Source organism: Eschrichtius robustus, chromosome 3, assembly GCF_028021215.1.
Source record: "Eschrichtius robustus isolate mEscRob2 chromosome 3, mEscRob2.pri, whole genome shotgun sequence".
Lineage (NCBI taxonomy): Eukaryota > Metazoa > Chordata > Mammalia > Artiodactyla > Eschrichtiidae > Eschrichtius > Eschrichtius robustus.
This window is the reverse complement of record NC_090826.1, coordinates 131,116,048-131,142,417: the sequence shown is the minus strand read 5'-3', so window position 1 is coordinate 131,142,417 and position 26,370 is coordinate 131,116,048. Positions and strand designations below refer to the sequence as shown.

The window sequence follows — 26,370 nt, the reverse complement described above, 5'->3', positions numbered from 1 at the left end:
GATGCATGTAAACAATTGTTTACCAAATACTTATTTTTTTTCCTTATAAAGGTGCAAATGATCTTTAAATGTAAACACAAATGTTGCCAAACATTTTTGTAGTGAGGGGAGGGAGAAGAAGGTTATTCCTTATGGTTGTGGTTAAAGTCTTTTTCAAAGCTTTTCCTGCAAGATACATTGAAAAAAATTGGTGTATGATCACAATGACAAAAACACTTTAACCACTGAAGTCTGTATTCTTTTTTTTCCTTAAAAATGTTAACTTTTTACCAGAAAGTGCAATTTGAGAGTAGTGGTAATAGTGGCTTTATAGAATGAGGATAATGATATATAGTTTTTATAAAAGAACCAAGATTTTATTAATTAAATGCCTCAATTGATTTTATACTCGTTAGCATACTATTACACGAACTGAAGAATTCATTCCCTTGGAGGCTGTGATTACAGGTAAGCCTCAGCTTCAGCAGGCCTGAGCATCAAGTGTAAATTGCATAACAGTATTCACTGCTGGGGAGAGGACATTTCTCCCTGCTGGTCCTTAGTAGCAATAGGAAATAGGAAGGAAAGTTGCTTCAGTCAGTAACATTTTTGAGCAAAAACTTGCAGAGTTACACGTGATTCTACTGGGGGATTCTCAAGACAGTATATGAGAATCATATACTGTTTTTGTAGAGGCACTGAGCAGAGCTCTAGATCTAGCAGGAACTCTATGGAAATATTTGAAAAAAAAAAGACTTTATAGTGGCAAACAAGACCATAAGGAAGGAAACAAGATGTGAGCTTCCACTGATGAAAACTTTGGCATCTGAGTCCTGGTCTTATTGATTTAATATTCCTTTTGAATTGTTCTAGTTAAATGAGACGTTTCCTTTGTTTTGTTTTTTAGATTTTCAAGTCTTCTGGTGCTTAGTGCAAGAATGATGGCTAACTAATACACCTTGCATACCTATCTTTGTCACTGGTAAGTAAGTCCCTGTAAGTAGTGGAGTCTTGTGGATGGAGTGCTTAGAACTGACAACTAGATCCCATATAGACCTCTTCCCTTATTAGTAGTTTCAAACTTAATCAGTATCTTAAAAATAAGGTTTTACTGCTTGAAATGTTTGTCTTTTTTTTTTTTGTCTTTCCTTTTTTTCTCTTTTGGTGGGAGGAAGGCTAAATCCCAAAACAAAAACAAAAAACCAAAAACCCAGCAACAAAAATCCCATGATAAATTAAAACCAAAAATAAATATTCTTCTGCACAGAACTGAAAATTATTGTGCAAAGGTGGCGTCTTGCAGGTGAAGTACTTTCAATGTATTTGTATTTCCACATGTTGAGGCACCGGCAAAGAATAAAATTTGTTTAGTGTTTTCTAGAGCTGTACAAAGCTCCAAAGTCAAAGCTCTCCACAATACAGAGGAGCATATGCATGACTGTCTTCTGTATGTTCACCATATATGGGATTCACAATGTGTCATTTTTATAACTCCTACACCACCTCCAAGCCGACGGTAATTCATCCCGCCATATAACCTGCAAAGAAAGAAACACAATCAGATTTCTAAATAGAAAAAGCACTATTTCTTCCATAACGTAGATGTTAATAAAACACAATTCTTTGTTTTATATCACAACTAATATTTTTAGCTTCATACATCTCTTCCAAAGAGTAGGAGCTGGAATTGAGCACTGGCAAGTAGCAGAATTACTTCAGACATTGACTGAAATTCTCTGACTTACAGGACACTGTTTTAAGAGAGCACCATATCCATTTTGCCTTGTAACTTTATAACTCTACATCTAGACCAACTTATAACAATTACACAGAATCACATATTCTACATTTTTGTGTCTAATTTTGACCCTGGCTATAATATTTTCCCACCCACATTTTGCTTTTGCCTAAACTTCAATTATTTATTTCTATCCTTTTGTTTTGTATGTACTCTTAGAAGTCTTCTCAAACCCTTTATGGAACAAAGCTGGATATGATTAAATAAAGTCTGCATCTGGTTTGTGATATGTGAACAAGATCATCTTCAAAATTAAGGATTTCCATGGAAAAGAATATTAGATCCTCTGTCAACTGTAAGTATTGATTTTAAATTGGCTTTAAATCTGGGACATGTAACTACAAAAATTTATATAGTAATCCCTCAACAGATGGTCCTTAAGAATTTCATGAATATTACTTGGTCAAATATTACTAACATATATTAGTAACAGTTACTGAGAAACAAGTCCTTACATAGGATCATAGTCATTAAGTGGCAGAAATAAACTTGGCTGTCTTCCCAAATTATGCTTACCCAGATTCCCACTAAAAATAGAAAGCTGTATATGGAAGAAAATACACCACAAGTGAGAGGCTCCTACTCATGAAAACCTGCCATTCTCTTTCCCTTAACCTCTATTAGGTTTTGCTGAAATGTTACCTTTTCAGTGGGGCCTCCCTGGGCCACCTTTTAAAGCGGATAATCCTCCCTGGACTCCCTGCCTCTCTGCTATTTGCCATAGCACTTCCACCCCTGGTATGGCACTATCTCCCTCATTGTAATGTCAGCTCCAGGCGGGCAGGGAATTTTGTTGTGTTGACTTTTGTATCCCCAGGGTCTAGAGCACTCAGTAAATCTTTACTTCATGAACAAGGTTGTGAAAATGTGATATATAAGCAAAAAGTGCTACAGTGTTATTAGTCTGACTTTAGTATTGTGACCACTGAGCCATACAGAGCATGAGAGAGATGCAGAATCCAAAGAATGTCATTCAGATATCTGTCAAAGTTGTGGCTTTCCCAGAGATGAAGACTATAAAAAGAACCCAGTAAATTCATTAGTTGAATCTTATATACTAATGAAAAAAATCTGGGTGGATAGTTACAGGCTCAAAGTTAGAAAATGTACACTCAGAATACAGCAGGAATGGACTACGAGACCGCCCCTTCTGGAATATAAAAGTGACTATAAAAGACGTCAACTTATCTTTCATGGTCATGAGAAAAATCTTTCAGAATGTCTTCTGCCTCAGATATCATATCCAGACTGATATCTGTGGCTTATGCGCAACCTCAACCACTGAGATGGTTACCCAGACGTGTTTAGGCAAATAAGCCCAATTCACTGAGAAAGAACTGCTTAGAAGGTAAAACTGTTTTTTTTTTAAAAGCTAGTATTTAAAATAGATATTAGTATAGATATAAAGCACCTCAAACCCATACTATTAATATTTTATATTAAAAATGAGAATTAACTATATATTTTACCTTTTAAACTTGTAGTGTTTAAGAGACTTTGGCATATTAGAGCATCTATCAGATTAGTTTTGTGAATCAAGTTTAAAATGTGTGATTGAGCAAAGATTTAGACTTAGGATTTTAAGTTGAAAGGTTTAAGAGAATTTTGCTACATTTGTAAAAGTTTTTGAATATTTAAAATAAATGCAAGAGTCACCCAATTTATGTGAATTTATAAGAACTACTTAAGTATTTAGGAAGGATTTGTTAGACAATTAAGGATTTTAAAGTAAAGTAAAATTAAGCCTATAATACAGCTTAACTTAAACTCTCCCAACCTTCTTGCTAAAAGTGACTGTTACAATTTACTAGACTTTAAAATAGAGTAATGACATATTTAATTATTTTGAAAACTCAAGAGAAAAAAATCAGTTTTAAAATGAAATAAAGTATTATTTTTAAAACAGTAACTGCAATTTGTTTTTCCTGGGCATAAAAATTGCAATGACAGATTGACAGCCAAAGGTCTAGGTTCTAATTCTAACTCTGTCACTAACTTGCTTAGGCAGGTCTCTTTATTTCTCAGTGCTTTAGTTTCCTCAGCTGAACATGACGGAGCTAGAGGGGAGATTGTTCTTTCTGTTTTTGCTATCTCTAATTATAAAACTGGACAGTTACCAAAGAGAGGAATTTTGTAAGATGTCAGCCACTTTAGAGCAATGAAGTCAAAATAAGCCATCGAACATGGGTAACTTTGAGCCCTTTTCAAAGTACTGCAAGAGGTAATTCAATGTACTGACCATCTTGATTTTGATGGTCATGTTTTATCTCAAGCCCATGATTTTCAAGTCAGCAGTGAGGTGATTTGCAACATAGCTTAAAGGTTACCTCCATGTATTGGCATCAGGATCAAAAACTTCAATGGTCTTCAAGTACGTTGTGCCATCAAAACCTCCTACAGCCATGAGCTGTCCATTCACTACTGCCAGGCCAACCTATGGGACCAAAACACAGTGGCTGCTGAAGAAACTGCTCTCTCATTAGATATGGATGAATCCATATATCCAATAGATATCAATGAATTCGAGTGAAGTTAGATAAGGTAGTAGATAAGACAGGGAGATGCCTTTCAAAGAAGCAACTGATTACAAGATAAATCATAAGATGCAAACTATTGTATATAGAATGGATAAACCACAAGGTCCTACTGTATAGCAGAGGGAACTATATTCAGTATCCTGTGATAAACCATAATGGAAAAGAATATTAAAAGAGAATGTATATATGTATAACTGAATCACTTTGCTGTACAGCAGAAATTAACATAATATTATACATCAAATATACTTCAATAAAAGTAAATAAATCATAAAAATAATTCTCTAATTAAAGATATGATTGGATATAAGATATTTAACTTCTTGAGATAATAGGAATCAAAAGAAATTAACTTTTTTTCCAGTACAAAAGTGGCAGGGGTTGTTTTGCCCATACAGTGCATCTCCTCGCTGTCCCATTGTATTATACTTTACAGATCAGACTTCTTCTGCACAGCCCTCTCTTGGTGCTTTTGCTTGTCAAAGTTTTCAGTAGCCGGGCACTTACTCCACTACGGCGGGATGTCATAGCCACCACTGGAGACCACTGGTTGGTTCTGGGGTTGTATCTCTCAGCACTGCTAAGCTCTGTAGTGTCATCTCTACCTCCTACGGCATAGATCATATCCTGATACACTGCACAGCCTAGGTGTTTCCTCCGGGTCCCCATAGGGGCTATGGTGTGCCATCTGTTTTCCTGAGGATTATAACGCTCCACTGCAGGGAAAAGAAAAACCAGTAAGTGACCATGCAATCATTTCCTTTCACCTCTATAGTTTTCTTCATAGCTACTTCGCTTCGTGATAACATATATTTTCAATAAGCAATCTGAGTTTTGCTTCTGAGAAGGAATCATCTACCTTCGGACAATACTACTATATTCTCATTAGGGACTGATTTCTTTTAGGTATGGTTGGTGGAAAGGGCATGTGTTGGAGTCAAGGTACCTAGTTCTAGTTCTGGCTATATGACTCATTAGCTAGGTGACTTGTGGCATCTCTCCTTATCTTTAAATGACAGGATTAGACTATAAACCAGTTTATAGCTATAAGTTTTTATTTATTTTTAGATTATAATACAGAGGATTTTATTTGTTTTTTAAGGAAAGATGGTTGGGGGGAGGGAAATAGTAAAATAGTTGTTTTATTCATTATAAATTCCTAGCAATTTGTGAAATGAAGGGAGAAAGAAATACTTCGGGAATATACTAGTAGACTATGACTGCAGAAGGAGCTGAGGAAGAGCTAACAGTTGAACTCTCCTAGAGGGAAAATAATTTTCTTAATAAATGATAGGATAACATGGACTTTTTATACTTTTTGTAAGGGGACTCTCCTAAGAAAAATGTATTGCTTTGGGGAAACCAGACTGACTTAGGAAGGGACTAACCTGTGTTGAGTGGAGATGTCCCATCAGAGCCACCTACAGCGTATAAGAACCCTCCTAACACAGCCACAGCCACGCCTAGTCTCCTAGTACTCATAGAAGCCACCCGAGTCCACTTGTTCTCCTTCGGATCATACCTGCGGTAAGAGAAACCAAAGACTGCATGCATGTTTTTATTAAGTGAAGCCTTTTCCATAAGGTATGAAATTATGCTAAAGATATGTTAGATACATAGATTTGCTAAGGTCAGATGTACAGAGAGAATCTAACATATTTTACATAGTTATCAGTATTCTGACTTATGACACTGGGGCTAGAACTCTGAAAACTACATTTCTCCTTTGCCAAGCTGGCTCTCTACTAGATTCTGCCAAAAGGAAGGACTAGACACTTTCTGTTTGCTTGCCAACCCTGTCAATATTGTCTCAACATTGGCCTTTCACTCTGACAGTAGCAGTTAATTTCAGTTTCTAGACTTTTTCTGGCACTTCCAAAGCTAGCCTTGTTGGAGGTTTCAGTCACAGCTCTGTGAGGCAGCTCCTCTGAGCTCCTGAGATAACAGTACCAGTGTTCTGGTTATCTACTGCTGTGTAACAAACCACCCCAAAACTCAGTGACTTTCCACAATAATTATTTTACTAATTCTTATGTTTCCATGGATCAGGAATTTAGGAAGGGCTTCACAGGGAAGTTCTGGCTCAGGTGTCTCATGTGGTTGCTGTCAAATTGTGGCTGGAGCTGGAACAGCCAGGTGCTGAAGCAGCTGGGGGCTGGCTGGGCATATCTCCATGTAGCCTCAGGGTCTCTCCATGTAGGCTAGTTGGGCTTCCTATCAGCATGGCAACCTCAGACAGCTCAAGGCTTCAAAGGTGAGTGCCCCAAGAGATACAACTGAAAGATGTATCACCTTTTATGACCTAGCCTCGCAAGTCACATAGAGCTACTACCATACTGATAAGCCTGCCTAAATTCGAGGGGAGCAAACAGAGACCTCATCTCTCAATGAAGAGTTTCAAAGTCAAATTGTATGAAGAGCATGTGAGATATCAGGTATTGTAACCATCTTTGGAAAATACAGCCTTCCAGAACCAGCCAGGCAGATAACCCTCCATGGAGATGTGAGTCACAGCTGTTCAGGGCGCCCTCTCCTCAGGTGCTGATGGTCCTAGTTCTATGGGACCTCTCCTCCAAGCTTCTAGGCTCTAATAACTCTAATCTTTTTCCTTGTCTTCCCAGACCTAGGGTTCCTACAGTTACTTCAGTGTCCTTTTTTCATTTTTTTTTTTTCAGCCCTTCAATATGTGCTAGCCAATCTTTTAATGTTAAATTCTCTTTACTAAAATAGCTGATATGGTTTCCATTCTTTTTAACTGAGCCCTGATTGATAAATTATTGGTGTTCAGAAATAAATATGACAAAAATCACTTGGAATTGTGCTGGGCATTTTATTACATAGGTGAAAAATTCTGTTAGTATATTAAGTATTGTATAGTAAACTATATCAATATTACAGGATATAAAATAAATAATACTAAAAATAGCCCTTGTTCTTAAGAAGCAAGCTGGGGAGACAGAGCACATTCTTAAGGAAAAACCTCCAAACAAATTCTGAGAATGTAGTAACTCACAGAGATGAAAGAAGCAGAGATATAAGTGCTGCAGAATGGAGGCCCTGGAGAAAGGTTATGGTTAGTCAGTAAAGGTATCCTGAGGTTCATGCACTTTGAATAAAGTTTAGTTTTCATCACTTTTAGAAAATTCTCAGCCAAATATTCTGTCTTCAAATATTGCTTCTGCTCTTATTGCTATTTTCCTTCTGGGACTCCAATTACATATGTGTTAGTCTATTTGTGTTCCCTGAGTTGCTTATGGTCTACTCTTTACATTCAGTTCTTCTGTTTGGATATTTTCTATTAATCTGGCTTTGAGTTTACTAACTCTATCTTCTGCTGTGTGTCCAGTCTACTTCTACTCTGTCTATTTAATCTCATTCAATGAGTTCTTCATTTTAGATACTATATTTTCCAATTGTAGAAATATACATCTTATTTTTAGATTCCAATCCTATATTAAAATTATCCAACTTTTTACCCATTGATCTTTTCCTCTATTTTATTCAATGTATTTATTATACTTATTTTAAAGTCTTTTTCTGTCAACTCCAAATATGGATTATCTATAAGTTGGCTTCTGTTGTCTACTTTTTCTCTCAGTTATTGGCCACATTTTTCTGTTTCTTTATATGTCTCATATATTTTTTTATTGTATGCTGGGCATTATCATAAAATAATGGAATCTTAGAAACTGAAATTGATATTATACCCCCCCTTGACAACACCTATGCCCCAAACAATGGATTCACTCTTTCTTATATTAGGCAGACACGGTGAAATGTTGAACACCTCAATCCAATCAGGAATTAAGCTTTACAATCCACAGATTTAATGCAATCCCTATCAAATTACCAATGGCATTTTTCACAAAAATAGAACAAAAAATTTTACAATTTGTGTGGAAACACAAAAGACCACGAATAGCCAAAGCAATCTTGAGAAAGAAAAACGGAGCTGGAGGAATCAGACTCCCTGACTTCAAACTATACTACAAAGCTACAGTAATCAAAACAGTATGGTACTGGCACAAAAACAGAAATATAGATCAATGGTTCAGGATAGAAAGTCCAGAGATAAACCCATGCATCTGTGGTCACCTAATCTATGACAAAGGAGGCAAGAATATATAATGGAGAAAAGGCAGTCTCTTCAATAAGTGGTGATGGGAAAACTGGACAGCTACATGTAAAAGAATGAAATTAGAACACACCCTAACACCATACACAAAAATAAACTCAAAATGGATTAAAGACCTAAATGTAAGGCCAGATACAATAAAACTCTTAGAGGAAAACCTAGGCAGAACACTCTCTGACGTAAATCGCAGCAAGATCTTTTTCGATCCACCTCCTAGAGTAATGAAAATAAAAACAAAAATAAACAAATGGGACCTAATTAAACTTAAAAGCTTTTGCACAGGAAACTATAAACAAAACGAAAAGACAACCCTCAGAATGGGAGAAAATATCCAAAATACACAAGCAGCTCATGCAGCTCAATATCAAATAAACAAACAACCCAAACAAAAAATGGGTGAAAGATCTAAATAGACATTTCTTCAAAGAAGACATACAGATGGCCAAGAGGCACAAGAAAACATGCTCAACATCACTAATTATTAGAGAAATGCAAATCAAAACTACAATAAGGTATCACCTCACACCATCAGAATAGCCATCATCAAAAAATCTACAACAATAAATGCTGGAGAGGGTGTGGAGAAAAGGGAACCCTCCTACACTGTTGGTGGGAATGTAAACTGGTACAGCCACTATGGAGAAAGTATAGAGGTTCCTTAAAAAACTAAAAATAGAGCTACCATATGATCCAGCAATCCCAGTCCTGGGCATATATCTGGAGAAAACCATAATTCAAAATGGTACATGCACCCCAATGTTCATTGCAGCACTATTTACAATAGCCAGGACATGGAAACAACCTAAATGTCCAACGATAGATGAATGGATAAAGCAGATGTGGTACATATATACAATGGAATATTACTCAGCCATAAAAAAGAACAAAATAATGCCATTTGTAGCAACATGGATGGACCTGGAGATTGTCATACTGATGGAAGTAAGTCAGACAGAGAAAGACAAATATCATGATATCGCCTATATGTGGAATCTAAAAAAAGGCTACATATGGACTTATCTACAAAACAGAAATAGAGTTACAGATGTAGAAAATAAACTTATGGGGTAGAGTCAAGATGGCGGCAGGGGAGGACGTGGAGTTCACGTCTCCCCACAACTAGGGCACCGGCTGGACGCTGGTGGGGGACCTCAATGCCCAAGGAGATGGGAGGAACCCCTGAGAGACCGGGTAGGACGTGGGGGGAGTAAGGGGGGATGAGAAGTGGAGGCCAGACAGGACTGGCGCCCCTGAGGGGTGGCTGGGAGGGGGAAGGGGTCCCCATACCTGGAGGAACCCTTGGGGGGCTTGGAGATGGGGGGAGCAAGTGTAGCATTTCCCCTGCCCAGTTGGGCCCTGGGAAGCCTGCAGGGCTCCCAGGCCGGGTCCTCCGCCCTCTGAGGCCCCCTCCGGGCCATGTTGCTCCTAGGGGCATAGGAGGGAGGCAGGGGGAGAAGAGGAGAGGAGGATGGGGAGGAGCCCTCTTTTTTTTTTTAAATTAATTAATTAATTAATTAATTATTGGCTGCGTTGGGTCTTCATTGCTGCATGCGGGCTTTCTCTAGTTGCGGCGAGCGGGGGCTACTCTTCATTGCAGTGCGTGGGCTTCTCATTGCAGTGGCTTCTCTTGTTGCGGAGCATGGGCTCTAGGCTCACGGGCTTCAGTAGTTGTGGCACATGAGCTCAGTAGTTGTGGCTCGCAGGCTCTAGAGCGCAGACTCAGTAGTTGTGGCGCACGGGCTTAGTTGCTCCGTGGCTTGTGGGATCTTCCCAGACCAGGGCTTGAACCCATGTCCCCTGCATTGGCAGGTGGATTCTTAACCACTGCGCCACCAGGGAAGCCCCTAAGCCCTCTTTGATTGAAGAATTGGGGAGGCACAGCGGGCGTTTCCCCTGCCCACTTGCCCCTGGAAAGCCTGTTGGGCTTCCTGGTCTCGTCCCCTGCCTTCTGGGGCCCTCCCCGGATTTGTGGGTCCTAGGCGCATAGGAGGGAGGAGGGGGAAGAAGAAGAGAGGCCAACAGGGAGGGGCCCTCCAGGGATTGGAGGATCGGGGGGAACTTGCCTAGCATTTCCCCTGCCCTCTCGGGCCCAGGGAGCCTGCTGGGGTCCTGGACCTGGTCCTCCGCCCTCCAAAGCCAGAGGCACTCCTGGGCCCCTCCTGCTGCACTGAGCCTAAGCCCCCACCCCCCCCCCCAGGGCCTTATCCGGCCCTGTGGGTCCTAAGCATAGGCCCCACCCACCACCTAAACCCCACCCCCCAAAGCCAAGGCCTTTTCCACTTTTTTTCCCCTCTTTTTTACTACTGTGGTTCTGTTTTACCTTCTGGTTGTTGTTTCATCTATATTTTTATTTTTTTATTCTTTCTAACAGAAATAAACGAAATAGAAACAAATAAAATAGCAAAGATCAGTAAAACTAAAAGTTGGTTCTTTGAGAAGATAAACAAAGTCAATAAACCTTTAGCCAGACTCATCAAGAAAAAAACAGGGAGAGGAGTCAAATCAATAACATTAGAAATGAAAAAGGAGAAATCACAACTGACACCACAGAAATACAAAGGATTATAAGAGACTACTACAAACGACTATATGCCAATAAAATGGATAACCATGAAGAAATGGACAAATTCTTGGAAAAGTACAATTTTCTAAGACTGAACCAGGAAGAACTAGAAAATATAAACAGACCTATCACAAGTAATGAAATTGAAACTGTAATTTAAAAGTTTCCAACAAACAAAAGTCCAGGACCATATGGCTTCACAGGTGAATTCTATCCAACATTTAGAGAAGAGATAACACCGATCCTTCTCAAACTCTTCCGAAAAATTGCAGAGGGGGGAGTACTCCCAAATTCGTTCTACGAAACCACCATCACCCTGATACCAAAACCAGATAAAGACACTACAAAAAAAGAAAATAACAGACCAGTATCACTGATGAACATAGATGCAAAAATGCTGAACAAAATACTAGCAAACAGAATCCAACAACACATTAAAAGGATCATACACCATGATCAAGTGGGATTTATCCCAAGAATGCAAGGATTCTTCCATATATGCAAATCAATCAATGTGATACACCATATTAACAAATTAAGGAATAAAAACCATATGATCACCTCAGTAGATGCAGAAAAAGCTTTTGACAAAATTCAACACCCATTTATGATAAAAACTCTCCAGAAAATGGGAATAGAGGGAACCTACCTCAACATGATAAAGGCCATATATGACAAACCCACAGCAAACATCATACTCAATGGTGAAAAACTGAAAGCGTTTCCACTAAGATCAGGAACAAGACAAGGATGTCCACTCTCGCCACTCTTATTCAACATAGTTTTAGAAGTCCTAGCCATGGCAATCAGAGAAGAAAAAGAAATAAAAGGAATACAAATTGGAAAAGAAGAAGTAAAACTGTCAACTGTTTGCAGATGACATGGTAGTATACATAGAAAATCCTAAAGATGCCACCAGAAAACTACTGGAGTTCAATGAATTTGGTAAGGTTGCAGGATACAAAATTAATGCACAGAAATCTCTGGCATTCCTATACACTAACAATAAAAAATCAGAAAGAGAAATTAAGGAAACAATCCCATTTACCATTGCAACAAAAAGAATAAAATACCTAGGAATAAACCTGCCTAAGGAAGCGAAAGACTTGTACTCAGAAAACTATAAAACACTGATGAAAGAAATCAAAGATGACGTAAACAGATGGAGAAATATACCATGTTCTTGGATGGAAGAACCAATATTGTGAAAACGACTATACTACCCAAAGCAATCTCCAGATTCAGTGCAATCCCTATCAAACTACAAATGGCATTCTTCACAGAACTAGAACAAAAAATTTTATAATGTGTACGGAAACACAAAAGATCCTGAATAGCCAAAGCAATCTTGATAAAGAAAAATGGAGCTGGAGGAATCAGGCTCCCCAACTTCAAACTATACTACAAAGCTACAGTAATCAAGACAGTATAGTACTGGCACAAAAACAGAAATATAGATCAATGGACCAGGATAGAAAGCCCAGAGATAAACCCATGCACATATGGTCACGTAATTTATAACAAAGGAGGCAAGAACGTACAATGGAGAAAAGACAGCCTCTTCAATAAGTGGTGCTGGGAAAACTGGACAGCTACATGTAAAAGAATGAAATTAGAACACTCCCTAACACCATACACAAAAATAAACTCAAAATGGATTAGAGATCTAAATGTAAGACCGGACACTATAAAACTCTTAGAGGAAAACATAGGAAGAACACTCTTTGACATAAATCACAGCAAGATCTTTTTTGATCCACCTCCTAGAGTAATGGAAATAAAAACAAAAATAAACAAATGGGACCTAATGAAACTTAAAAGCTTTTGCAAAGCAAAGGAAACTACAAACAAGACGAAAAGACAACCCTCTGAATGGGAGAAAATACTTGCAAACGAATCAATGGACAAAGGATTAATCTCCAAAATATATAAACAGCTCATGCAGCTCACTATTAAAAAAACAAACAACCCAATCAAAAAATTGGCAGAAGACCTAAATAGACATTTCTCCAAAGAAGACATACAGATGGCCAAGAGGCACATGAAAAGATGCTCAACATCACTAATTATTAGAGAAATGCAAATCAAAACTACAATGAGGTATCATCTCACACCATCAGAATGGCCATCATCAAAAAATCTACACACAATAAATGGTGGAGAGGATGTAGAGAAAAGGAAACTCTTTTGCACTGTTGGTGGGAATGTAAATTGATACAGCCACTATAGAGAACACAGTATGGAGGTTCCTTAAAAAAACTAAAAATAGAACTACCATATGACCCAGCAATCCTGCTACTGGGCATATACCCTGAGAAAACCATAATTCAAAAGGACACATGTACCCCCAGTGTTCACTGCAGCACTATTTACAACAGCCAGGACACGGAAACAACCTAAATGTCCAACGATAGATGAATGGATAAAGAAGATGTGGTACATATATACAATGGAATATTACTCAGCCACAAAAAGGAATGAAATTGGGTCATTTGTAGAGATGTGGATGGACCTAGATTCTGTCATACAGAGTGAAGTAAGTCAGAAAGAGAAAAACAAGTATCGTATATAAATGCATATATGTGGAATCTAGAAAAATGGTACAGATGAACCTATTTGTAGGGCAGGAATAGAGATGTAGACATAGAGAACGGATATGTGGACACAGCAGGGGAAGGGGAGGGTGGGATGAATTGGGAGATAAGGTTTCATATAAATACATTACCATGTGTAAAATAGATAGCTAGTGGGAACCTGCTGTATAGCACAGGGAGCTCAGCTCGGTGCTCTGTGACGACCTAGATGGGTGGGATGGGGGGTGGGGGTGGGAGGGAGATCCAAGAGGGAGGGGATATAGGTATACATATAGCTGATTCACTTCATTGAACAGCAGAAACTAACACAACATTGTAAAGCAATTTTACTCCAATAAGAAAAAAAAAAATAAACCTATGGTTACCAGGGGGAAGTTGGAGGGAGGGATAAATTGGGAGATTGGGATTGACATAAATACACTACTACACATAAAACAGATAACTAATAAGGACCTACTGTATAGCACAGGGAACTCTATTCAATACTCTGTAATGGCCTATATGGGAAAAGAATCTAAAAGAGTGGATAGATGTATATGTATAAAGATTCACTTTGCTGTACATCTGAAAGTAACACAACATTGTAAATCAACTATACTCCAATAAAAATATTTAAAAAAAAAAAGGAATTGAGCTTTAGTTAGACTCAGTCCACCTTTGTTTTCAAATGTCTCAAGGATGAGATGTCTTGTATTTATTGCAGGCCCCTCCCTATAGTAGGACTTTATCTTCTAAGCACTGTAAGATTGCATGAGATTTCACTTACCCTGGTCTACTACTCTCCTGTGCTACCCCAGCACTCAGCAAACATCCCACTGGGAAAAACAAAAGTACGTTCCAGAACCCAATCTGTCATGCCAGCCTACATGATTGTCAAAAGTTCCACTGATTTATCCTCCTCCAGGAGAACCCCTCTGCCTAGACCAAGTCCAGTATTCAACCCATGTTAAAACTCGGCAAATGTTTTTGGGAAGAAAATAGCTGATGATCTCAGCTCACATAAGATGGGCTCTTTCTTCAGTGGACTCTTAGCTCATTTAGTCCTTGTTACTTCTACATGTCTCTGATGATTTAAAAAATATGATATTTGTACTTTGTCATTTTTTCCTAGTTGTTGCAGTGGGAATGATGGCTGTCACTACTTATTGCATTCTACTTAGAAGCAAAAGCCTTTGCATAACTTTTTAAACCCTTTTATTGTAAAATAAAATATTGATACAGAAAGCCACACAAGAACAAATGTATAGTTTAATAAGTTATTATAAGGAAAGTCTACTTATAACCACCATCCAGGCCAAGAAAAATAACTTTGCCTGCCACACTGGAAGCCCTTCCACGTATCCCTTTCCAATTCAAAACCTTCCCCCAGGCAGGGTAACCATTATCCTGACTTTTACAGTAATCACTTCCTTGCGTTCCTTTATAGTTTTATCACCCGCGTGTGCATCCCTAGACACTTACTCTTACTTATTAAATTTTTTTTGTATTTTTATTTACTTATTTTGTACTTTTTTATTTTTTGGTCGTGCCACGCAGCACACAGGATCTCAGTTCCCCGACCAGGAATCTAACCCGTGCCCCCTGCCATGGAAGCACAGGGTCTTAACAACTGGACCACTTTTTCATATTTTTAAAAAGTCTCCTTTTTTCTACAGGTTTTTCCTCTATTCTCCTTCTCCCTCCCCCATTCCCAGAATTCATGTTTTAGAACCTGGGGCATTTGACCTGCAACTTCTCCCACAATATGGATTTGATTGACTGTACACTTATAGTGCAGCTCTACACACTGGCCTTTCCTCTGTATGTTCTGCAAACTGGCAGCTGGATTCAGAGGTTAGACCAGACCACGTTTGGTCCCTTTGGCAAGACTATAGAAGGTGGTGTGTTAGGAGCTGTTATTAATTCCTAGGTGCATTAATTTACTGAGTGTTGCAATATGGTGATATTCTATCCTTTATTTTCTTTTGCTGGAATACTTTTTAAAAAGAAACAATCCTCTTATCTACGGATCCTCTCTCTCTCTCCCCCCCTCCTTGCCTCTCCTTCTCTCTCCTCTCTCACTCTCTCTCTGCTTCTGTTTCTTTCTCTCTCTCTCTCTCTCTGCCTCTGTTTCCTACTATTTTATTACCCAATTCATATGTGATACGGTTGGTAAAAGAAAGCCTGTATATATGCTTACTAGTTTTCAAGATAATAAATAAAATCTTCCAAAGGTAACTAATTAGGGTTTTTAAAAAAAAATATCAACAGGAACCCATAGATTTAAATATATTTATTGGATTTTAATCAGTTACAATTATTATCTCTTTTAAGGTTAAAATTGTGTCATCTTTGGTCAGTGGAACATCTTCAAATTGACTCTTGAATCTTTTTGATATCTAGTAGTCTTTGATAGCTTGCTTGCTATCTGGTATGACAAGATGGTCCAGGCTCATCTATACATTCCCTGTCCTAAATCTGGAATCAGACATTTCTCCAAGAACCCCTGGTTTCTTTTAGTGGGAAACGGAATTTCAAGACAGTCAGGGAGTGGAGATGTTCACTGACTTGGCTGGTCATTATTTCTAGGCCTCTTCAGTTGACACAGCTAGAATATAATTTTTTTTTAAGAAAAATTTAACTCAAATTCAGGACAACAAGGTGTTTTACTTAAACTCTTCTATTTTACATCCATATTCTTCCATATCTTCCCGGTTTTCAAGGACACAGAAGAGGACAGAATCAGAATAACCCATACTCATTTCCTTTATTCCACATTATACACATAGCAGTCTTAAAACAGCAATATTATCATTTCACTATTCCTGAGAATTAAAATTTCTTTCTGCATCTCTCTTCCATTCTTCCCCCACTTTAAAAATTAGTTGAACTAATTTACATTGAGTGACGATACAGCCAGGGCATGCTACACTCTCTTATATCCCTTATTTAGTCATAGTTCTCAGATTTACTGTATGTTTCATGTTCACTATTAGTCCTCTGTCAATCTCTCTCTAGTAATTTTTCTGAAGCTTGTTCTCTAGTAGATTCCTCAGAAACAACTCATGGGAACGTTTCCTGATTTCTTACATGTTAACAGTTTGTCTCTGCCTTTTATACTTCAAGGTCAGTTTCTCTAGGTAAAAAATCATTGGCTTACATTTTCTTTGGATATCTTAAATATGCTACTCCATTTTCTTCTGGCATAAAGTATTGCTTCAAAAAATGTGATAATAATCTAAATTTTTTCCCTTATAAGTAACATGTATTTTTTTGTTGATAACTAAAGGATTTTTTTCCTTTTTCTTCAAGGTCCAGTAATTTTATTAGAATATGTCTTAGTGTTCATTGTTCTGGGTCAGTATTCAGAGGATATAGTGTATTATTTCAATAAACCATTTCAATGTTTAAAAAATTACAACAGGAAAATAATTTTGAATCACAGTTTTTAGCATCTGCTCTGTTCCCTTGTTTTCATTTTCTTCTTCATGGACTCCTATTATCTGTATAGTGGATTTTTACCTGTCTTCAATATTTGTTGCTGTCTCTCAAATCCTTTTTACTTCTTTATTTCTTTTTGACTTTAAAACTTTCCTCTTTTTCACCTTCTATTTGTCTTTTGGCATTATCTGTTTTGCTTATTTGTTCTAACTTAACCCTTCATTCTAAAGTGATTTTTTCTTACATTTGTAATATTTTTCTGCGTTTTGTCATCTCATTTCTGAGCTTTTCAGATTCTGACTTGTGTGTTTTCATATCTTGCACTGTTTTCCTAATGCCTTTTAGCATATTTCTGAAATAGTTGATTAGTTTTGATCTGTTCTGTAGTTGTATCTTTCTGGTGTGCTTTCATTCTCTATAGAGACGTAATTGCTGCTTATTCTCTCTTCATATATTAGCTTTAATGGGATCTAGCCTCAATACCTTTCTGTTGGTCATTTTTACATGAAATGAGTTTTCCGGAACTCTTAGAAGAAAGAGTGGTTTGTGCTAATACTTCCAGTTTCATGGAGTTCCCTCTTTTTTTTTTTTTTCATGTAGCATTAAAAAATATAGTGGTTTGCCTCCTGAGATGTATTGGCTTTATTCAATACTCCTACTTTTAACCTGGCCTTCTCTTTTCACTGTATCTGTTGTCCTTGTCCTGCTCAATTTTGACTCTGCTCCCAGAAGTCTGGGCCCTGTCCTGGAAGGCCATCTTGGCTGGTCAATTTTGAGGGTTCCTAGTGACTAGATGGCTCTAGCCCAACTGGCTCTCAACTGGGGTGACTGTGCCTCCAACCCCACCCCCCAGGACATGTGGCAACGTCTGGGGACATTTTTGGTTATTACAACCAGGCATGTGCGAGTGGCACTTAGTCTGTAGAGGCCAAGGATGCTGTTAAACACCCTACCGTGAACAGGACAGCCCCTCCCCCACCCAACAAAGACTTCTTCTGAAATTATCCAAACTTTCAGTAGTCCTGAGGTTGAGAAACCCCAGTAAATCCTTCAGGTCTTACTGCAGGTCCCTTCCTGCACTTACTCTATATTGGGAGTGAGCAAAACCTGTCTTAGTTTTAGCTGTTTTTCATAAATTTTCCCCTCACACTTTCTAGTAAATATGTATTGGCTATTTTGGGTTTCTTCTGTTCTTACATCTGTCAGACTTCTGATTGCTTCTCGCTGTTTTCTCCTACACAGACAATGATATCATGCCGGTCTTTTGGCTATTGGGAGTTTGTCTTTGCCTACTTGTGTTTTGGGGTTTACAAGGACACCCTTTACCCTAGTTTATTTAAAATGTTGTCCATAGGATTTTTTAATTAAATTGTGGTAAAATGTACATAAAATTTGCCATTATAACCACTTTTAAGTATATGGTTTAATAGTGTTAAGTACATTTACATTGTCATACAACCAAGCTCCATAACTTGCCTGTAGGGTTTTTTTTTAAAAATTAATTAATTAATTATTTATTTTTGGCTGCGTTGGGTCTTCGTTGCTGTGCGTGAGCTTTCTCTAGTTGCGGTGAGCGGGGGCTACTCTTCCTTGCAGTGCATGGGCTGCTCATTGCGGTGGCTTCTGTAGGCTTCAGTTGTCGTGGCATGCGGGCTCAGTAGTTGTGGCTTGCGGGCTCAGTAGTTGTAGCACACAGGCTTAGTTGCTCTGCAGCATGTGGGATCTTCCCGGACCAGGACTTGAACCCATGTCCCCTGCACTGGCAGGCGGATTCCTAACCACTGCGCCACCAGGGAAGTTCCTGCCTGTAGGTTTATAGCTTTTCTGTTTATTGCTCTGTTTTTATGTGGGAATTTGGAGAGATTAAAAAATTATGCGGTTGGTGCTATTATTTTCCCAGAATCCTCTTGCATAGAATTTTGAAAGTGAAGAAATAAGTTTCTTGACAGACAGATAAAAAGGAACTGGCATTGCTTTCAAGAGTTACCTGCAACTTTATCTCTAAGACAGAGTTAAATTCTTCTACTTAAACATGGTAACCCAACTAGTAAATGTTATTTCAAAAATTTATCTCTTTTTAAGAAGTGAGAATGAAGTATAGTATGTTGTTGCCAGTAATCATAGCACATGAGACTCCAAAACCTAATCTCTAAGATAGAATGATAAAAAAATGACAGGGCAAGAAATTAAAAACAGAATCTATTTCACCAAAATTAACTGATTTGTAAAAGTACAGGGGCTTCCCTGGTGGCGCTGTGGTTAAGAATCCGCCTGCCAATGCAGGGGACACGGGTTCGAGCCCTGGTCTGGGAAGATCCTACGTGCCGTGGAGCAGCTAAGCCCATGCACCACTACTGACCCTGTGCTCTAGAGCCTGCGAGCCACAACTACCAAAGCCCGTGTGCCTAGAGCCTGTGTTCTGCAACAAGAGAAGCCACTGCAATGAGAAGCCTGCACACGGCAAGGAAGAGTAGCCCCCACTCTCTGCAACTAGAGAAAAGCCCATATGTAGCAATGAAGACCCAATGCAGACAAAAAAAAAAAAAAAAAGTATAGAGTAAATCATGGCAACCCACCAAGATTTCCCCAAGTATACTACAAGAATTAATGAGAGGGGCCAGGGACTTCCCTGGTGGTCCAGTGGATAAGACTCCATGCTCCCAATGCAGGGGGCCTGGGTTTGATCCCTGGTTGGGGAACTAAGATCCCACACACCGCAACTAGAGAGCCGGCATGCCTCAACTACTGAGCCTGCGTGCCGCAACTAGAGAAGCCCTGCTACAAAGACCCTGCGCGCCACAACAAAGACCCAGCACAGCCAAAATAAACAAACAAACAAATAAATAAATAAAAACTTAAAAAAAGAATTAATGAGAATCCACATACAAAATACCTTGGAGTCTTTATAAGGTATGCTACACAAAGAATTATTGCTTTAATCATTTTTTCTGGAGGAAGTCTGAGCAAAATCATTCCAATTACTGGGGAAAAAAAATCAGAACAGATCTCAGAAGTGGTATCCTTGATATCATATATAAAATGAAATTTAAAATATGATTCCAACACTTCAATGTTAGGCTCAGTCAGTGTAACACATAATTTAAAAAATTGGGTTATATCTTTCATCTTCCTAGACTTTAAAGTTAACTGAAAACTTTTTCCTTAAGGCCCATGGGAAATCTACTGAATAGTGAATCCCTAGTGTCCTAAATTGTTTCTTTTAAAAAACTGAAAATGACTTAAAAAAAAAATCACCTCTCAACGATGTTGAGGCAAGACACTCCATCCTGGCCACCCACAGCATAGAGAAAGCCTCCAAGCACAGCCACACCAACACTTGTCCTGCAGGTGCTTGTAGGAGCAACGTCACTGCTCCATTGGTTTGTTTTGGGGTCATACCTGCAGAGAACACGTCAAGAACACAGTTCGTATTACACGAAGAGGGCTATGTTTATATATGCAATGATATATAATATGATATATATATTCTTTCCCCAAATATGGGCTGATAAATAACTAAATATGTGATAGTCTAATTTATATATAGTTTTTGAAATTCAGTTTTACTTAAAAAGTTACATATAAATATATTTTCTTTAAAAATTTTTTTCAGAATGTTATAGATAAAGCTAAAGTTCTCTTTGAGTTCCACCCAATTTCTGTTCTTTTCCCATTTTGATTTGGTGTACATCCTTCGAGATTTTTTGGTAAAATTCTTTTAAATAGGTATATATCTATCCACATATATATATTTCTTTATATGCAAGCATGTTTTCTGTCCATAAGTAATGCCACATATTACTCATTGCTTTTTCACTCAATATATTTCTGAGATCTATTCATAATAGATATAGCTCTAGATTTCTCTTTTGAACTATTTCATTATATTGTGTGCGCCATATATTATTTAAATCATATTTCTATTGATGTATCCTTACATTGTCTGTGACATTTTGTTATTAAAAACAGTGATCACCCTTGTATATTTCTGCTTGTGCAATGGATGATGAGAAGCAGAATCATGGAGCATAGAGTATATTCATTTTTTTTTTTTTAACACCTTTATTGGAGTATAGTTGCTTTACACTGTTGGGTTAGTTTCTGCTGTATAACAAAGTGAATCAGCTATATGTACACATATATCCCCATATCCCCTCCCTCTTGCGTCTCACTCCCACCCTCCCTATCTCACCCCTCTAAGTGGTCACAAAGCACTGAGCTGATCTACTTGTGTGATGTAGCTGCTTCCCACTAGCTATCTATTTTACATTTGGTAGTGTATATATGTCCATGCCGCTCTCTCACTTTGTCCCAGCTTACCCTTCCCCCTCTCCGTGTCCTCAAGTCCATTCTCTATGTCTGCGTCTTTATTCCTGTCCTGCCCCTAGGTTCATCAGAACCATTTTTTTTTTTTTTAGATTCCATATATATGTGTTAGCATACAGTACAGTATTTGTTTTTCTCTTTCTGACTTACTTCACTCTGTATGACAGACTCTAGGTCCATCCACCTCACTACAAATAACTCAATTTTGTTTCTTTTTATGGCTGAGTAATAATCCATTGTATATATGTGCCACATCTTCTTTATTCAATCATCTGTCGATGGACACTTAGGTTGGTTCCATGTCCTGGCTATTGTGAATAGAGCTGCAACGAACATTGTGGTACATGACTCTTTTTGAATTATGGTTTTCTCAGGGTATATGCCCAGTAGTGGGATTACTGGGTCGTATGGTAGTTCTATTTTTAGTTTTTTAAGGAACCTCCATACTGTTCTCCATAGTGACTGTATCCATTTACATTCCCACCAACAGTGCAAGAAGGTTCCCTTTTCTCCACACCTTCTCCAGCATTTATTACTTGTAGATATTTTGATGATGGCCATTCTGACCAGTGTGAGGTGATACCTCATTGTAGTTTTGACTTGTATTTTTCTAATGATTACCGATGTTGACCATCCTTTCATGTGTTTGTTGGCAATCTGTATATCTTCTTTGGAGAAATGTCTATTTAGGTCTTCTGCCCATTTTTGGGTTGGGTTGTTTTTTTTTTGATATTGAGCTGCATGAGTTGCTTGTATATTTTGGAGATTAATCCTTTGTCAGTTGCTTCATTTGCAAATATTTTCTCCCTTTGTGAGGGTTGTCTTTTCATCTTGCTTATGATTTCCTTTGCTGTGCAAAAGCTTTTAGGTTTCCTTAGGTCCCATATGTTTATTTTTGTTTTTATTTCCATTTCTCTAGGAGGTGGGTCAAAAAGGATCTTGCTGTGATTTATGTCATAGAGTGTTCTGCCTGTTTTCCTCTAAGAGTTTTATAGTGTCTGGCCTTACATTCAGGTCTTTAATCCATTTTGAGTTTACTTTTGTGTATGGTGTAAGGGAGGGGTCTAATTTCATTCTTTTACATGTAGCTGTCCAGTTTTCCCAGGACCACTTATTGAAGAGGTATCTTTCCTCCATTGTATATTCCTTCCTCCTTTATCAAAGATAAGGTGACTGTATGTGTGTGGGTTTATCTCTGGGCTTTCTATCCAGTTCCATGGATAAATATTTCTGTTTTTGTGCCAGTACCATACTGTCTTGATTACTGTAGCTTTGTAGTATAGTCTGAAGTCAGGGAGTCTGATTCTTCCAGCTCCATTTTTCTTTCTCAAGATTGCTTTGGCTATTCGGGTCTTTTGTGTTTCAATAGAAATTGTGAAATTTTTAGTTCTAGTTCTGTGAAAAATGCCATTGGTAGTATGATAGGAATTGCACTGAATCTGTAGATTGCTTTGGGTAGTAGAGTCATTTTCACAATGTTGATTCTTCCAATCCAAGAACATGGTATATCTCTCCATCTCTTTGTATCATCTTTCATTTCTTTCATCAGTGTCTTATAGTTTTCTGCATACAGGTCTTTTGTCTTAGATAGGTTTATTCCTAGGTATTTTATTCTTTTTGTTGCAGTGGTAAATGGGAAGTGTTTCCGTAATTTCTCTTTCAGATTTTTCATCATTAGTGTATAGGAATGCAAGAGATTTCTGTGCATTAATTTTGTATCCTGCTACTTTACCAAATTCATTGATTAGCTCTAGTAGTTTTCTAGTAGCATCTTTAGGATTCTCTGTGTATGGTATCATGTCATCTGCAAACAGTGACAGCTTTACTTCTTCTTTTCTGATTTGTATTCCTTTTATTTCTTTTTCTTCTCTGATTGCTGTGGCTAAAACTTCCAAAACTATGTTGAATAACAGTGGTGAGAGTGGGCAACCTTGTCTTGTTCCTGATCTTAGAGGAAATGGTTTCAGTTTTTCACCATTAAGAATGATGTCAGCTGTGGGTTTGTCATATATGGCCTTTATTACGTTGAGGTAGGTTCCCTCTATGCCTACTTTCTGGAGAGTTTTTATCATAAATGGGTGTTGAATTTTGTAAAAAGCTTTTTCTGCATCTGTTGAGATTATCCCATGGTTTTTATTCTTCAATTTAATATGGTGTATCACATTGATTGATTTGTGTATGTTGAAGAATCCTTGCATTCCTGGGATAAACCCCACTTGATCATGGTGTATGATCTTTTTAAGGTGTTGTTGGATTCTGTTTGCTGGTATTTTGTTAAGGATTTTTGCATCTGTGTTTATCAGTGATATTGGCCTGTAGTTTTCTTTTTTTGTGACATCTTTGTCTGGTTTTGGCATCAGGATGATGGTGGCCTCGTAGAATGAGTTTGGGAGTGTTCCTCCCTCTGCTATATTTTGGAAGAGTTTGAGAAGGATAGGTGTTAGCTCTTCTCTAAATGTGTGACAGAATTTGCCTGTGAAGCCATCTGGTCCTGGGCTTTTGTTTGTTGTAAGATTTTTTTTTAAAATAAATATTTATTTTAATTTTTAATTAATTAATTAATTAATTTTTGGCTGTGTTGGGTCTTCGTTTCTGTGCGAGGGCTTTCTCTAGTTGCGGCAAGCGGGGGCCACTCTTCATCGCGGTGCACGGGCCTCTCACTATCGCGGCTTCTCCTGTTGCGGAGCACAGGCTCCAGACGCGCAGGCTCAGTAGTTGTGGCTCATGGGCCTAGCTGCTCCGTGGCATGTGGGATCTTCCCCGACCAGGGCTCGAACACGTGTCGCCTGCATTGGCAGGCAGATTCTCAACCACTGCGCCACCAGGGAAGCCCTGTTGTAAGATTTTTAATCACAGTTTCAATTTCAGTGCTTGTGACTGGTCTGTTTATATTTTCTAGTTCTTCCTGTTTCAGTTTCAGAATGTTGTGCTTTTCTAAGAATTTTCTATTTCTTTCAGGTTGTCCAATTTATTGGCATATAGTTGCTTGTAGTAATCTCTCATGATCCTTTGTATTTCTGCAGTGTCAGTTATTACTTCTCCTTTTTCATTTCTAATTCTGTTGATTTGAGTCTTCTCCCTTTTTTTCTTGATGAGTTTGGCTAATGGTTTATCAATTTTGTTTTATTTCTGATCTGATCTTTATGGTTTCTTTCCTTCTGCTAACTTTGGGGTTTTTTTGTTCTTTCTCTAATTGCTTTAGGTATAAGGTTAGGTTGTTTATTTGAGATTTTTCTTGTTTCTTGAGGTGGGATTGTATTGCTATAGACTTCCCTCTTAGAACTGCTTTTGCTGCATCCCATAGGTTGTGGGTCATCGTGTTTTCACTGTCATTTGTTTCTAGGTATTTTTTGATTTCCTCTTTGATTTCTTCAGTGATCTCTTCGTTATTTAGTAGCATACTGTTTAGCCTCCATGTGTTTGGATTTTTTACAGTTTTTTCCCTGTAATTTATATCTAGTCTCATAGCATTGTGGTCAGAAAAGACAGTTGATATGATTTCAATTTTCTTAAATTTACCAAGGCTTGATTTGTGCCCCAAGATATGATCTATCCTAGAGAATGTTCCATGAGCACATGAGAAGAAAGTTCTGCTGTTTTTGGATGGAGTGTCCTATAAATAAAAATTATGTCCATCTTGTGTAGTGTGTCATTTAAAGCTTGTGTTTCATTATTTATTTTCATTTTGGATGATCTGTCCATTGGTGAAAGTGGGATGTTAAAGTCCCCTACTATTATTGTGTTACTGTTGATTTCCCCTTTTATTGCTGTTAGCATTTGCCTTATGTATTGAGATGCTCCTATGTTGGGTGCATAAATATTTACAGTTTTCATATCTTCTTCTTGGATTGATCCCTTGATCATTATGGTAGTGTCCTTCTTTGTCTCTTGTAATAGTCTTTATTTTAAAGTCTATTTTTTCTGATATGAGTATAGCTACTCCAGCTTTCTTTTGATTTCCATTTGCATGGAATGTCTTTTTCCATACCCTCACTTTCAGTCTGTATGTGTCCCTAGGTCTGAAGTGGGTCTCTTGTAGACAGCATATATACGGGTCTTGTTTTTGTATCCATTCAGCCAGTCTATATCTTTTGCTTGGAGCATTTAATCAATTTACATTTAAGGTAATTATCGATATGTATGTTCCTCTTACCATTTTCTTAATTGTTTTGGGTTTGTTTTTGTAGGTCTATTCCTTCTCTTGTGTTTCCTGCCTAGAGAAGTTCCTTTAGCATTTGTTGTAAAGCTGGTTTGGTGGTGCTGAATTCTCAGTTTTTGCTTGTCTGTAAAGGTTTTAATTTCTCTCTTGAATCTGAAAGAGATCCTTGCTGGGTAGAGTAATCTTGGTTGTAGGTTTTTCCCTTTCATCACTTTAAATATGTCCTGCCACTCCCTTCTGGCTTGCAGAATTTCTGCTGAAAGATCAGTTGTTAAACTTATGGGGATTTCCTTGAATATTATTTGTTGCTTTTCCCTTGCTGCTTTTAATATTTTTTCTTTGAATTTAATTTTCGATAGTTTGATTAATATGTGTCTTGGCGTGTTTCTCCTTGAATTTATCCTGTATGGGATTCGTGGTGCTTTCTGGACTTGATTGACTTTCCTTTCCCGTGTTAGGAAAGTTTTCAACTATAATCTCTTCAAATATTTTCTCAGACCCTTTCTTTTTCTTGTGTTCTTCGGGGACCCCTATAATTTGAATGTTGGTGTGTTTAATGTTGTCCCAGAGGTCTCTGAGACTGTCCTCAATTCTTTTCATTTTTTTTTTCTTTATTCTGCTCTGCAGTAGTTATTTCCATTATTTTGTCTTCCAGGTCACTTATCCGTTCTTCTGCCTCAGTTATTCTACCCTTGATTCCTTCTAGAGAATTTTAAATTTCATTTATTGGGTTGTTCATCATTGTTTGTTTGCTCTTTAGTTCTTCTAGGTCCTTGTTAAACGTTTCTTGAATTTTCTCCATTCCATTTCCAAGATTTTGGATCATCTTTACTATCATTACTCTGAAGTCTTTTTCAGG

The 26,370-nt window shown here is 37.9% G+C and overlaps 1 protein-coding gene across 3 annotated transcripts in view; it reads right to left on the bottom strand.

The window, feature by feature from the left end:
* Window positions 1–12: 12 nt before the first annotated feature.
* The window catches only part of KLHL20 (kelch like family member 20), a 79,597-nt gene continuing 53,239 nt past the window's right edge, over window positions 13–26,370 (bottom strand). For all 3 annotated transcript variants that reach the window (XM_068541264.1, XM_068541265.1, XM_068541266.1), the window contains 5 exons: window positions 20,282–20,425; window positions 5,703–5,836; window positions 4,822–5,030; window positions 4,105–4,211; window positions 13–1,517 (listed from right to left, as the gene is read on the bottom strand). In XM_068541264.1, the coding sequence (XP_068397365.1) occupies window positions 1,433–1,517; window positions 4,105–4,211; window positions 4,822–5,030; window positions 5,703–5,836; window positions 20,282–20,425 (679 nt within the window). In that variant the 3' untranslated portion in view covers window positions 13–1,432. The remainder of the gene's footprint in view (window positions 1,518–4,104; window positions 4,212–4,821; window positions 5,031–5,702; window positions 5,837–20,281; window positions 20,426–26,370) is intronic.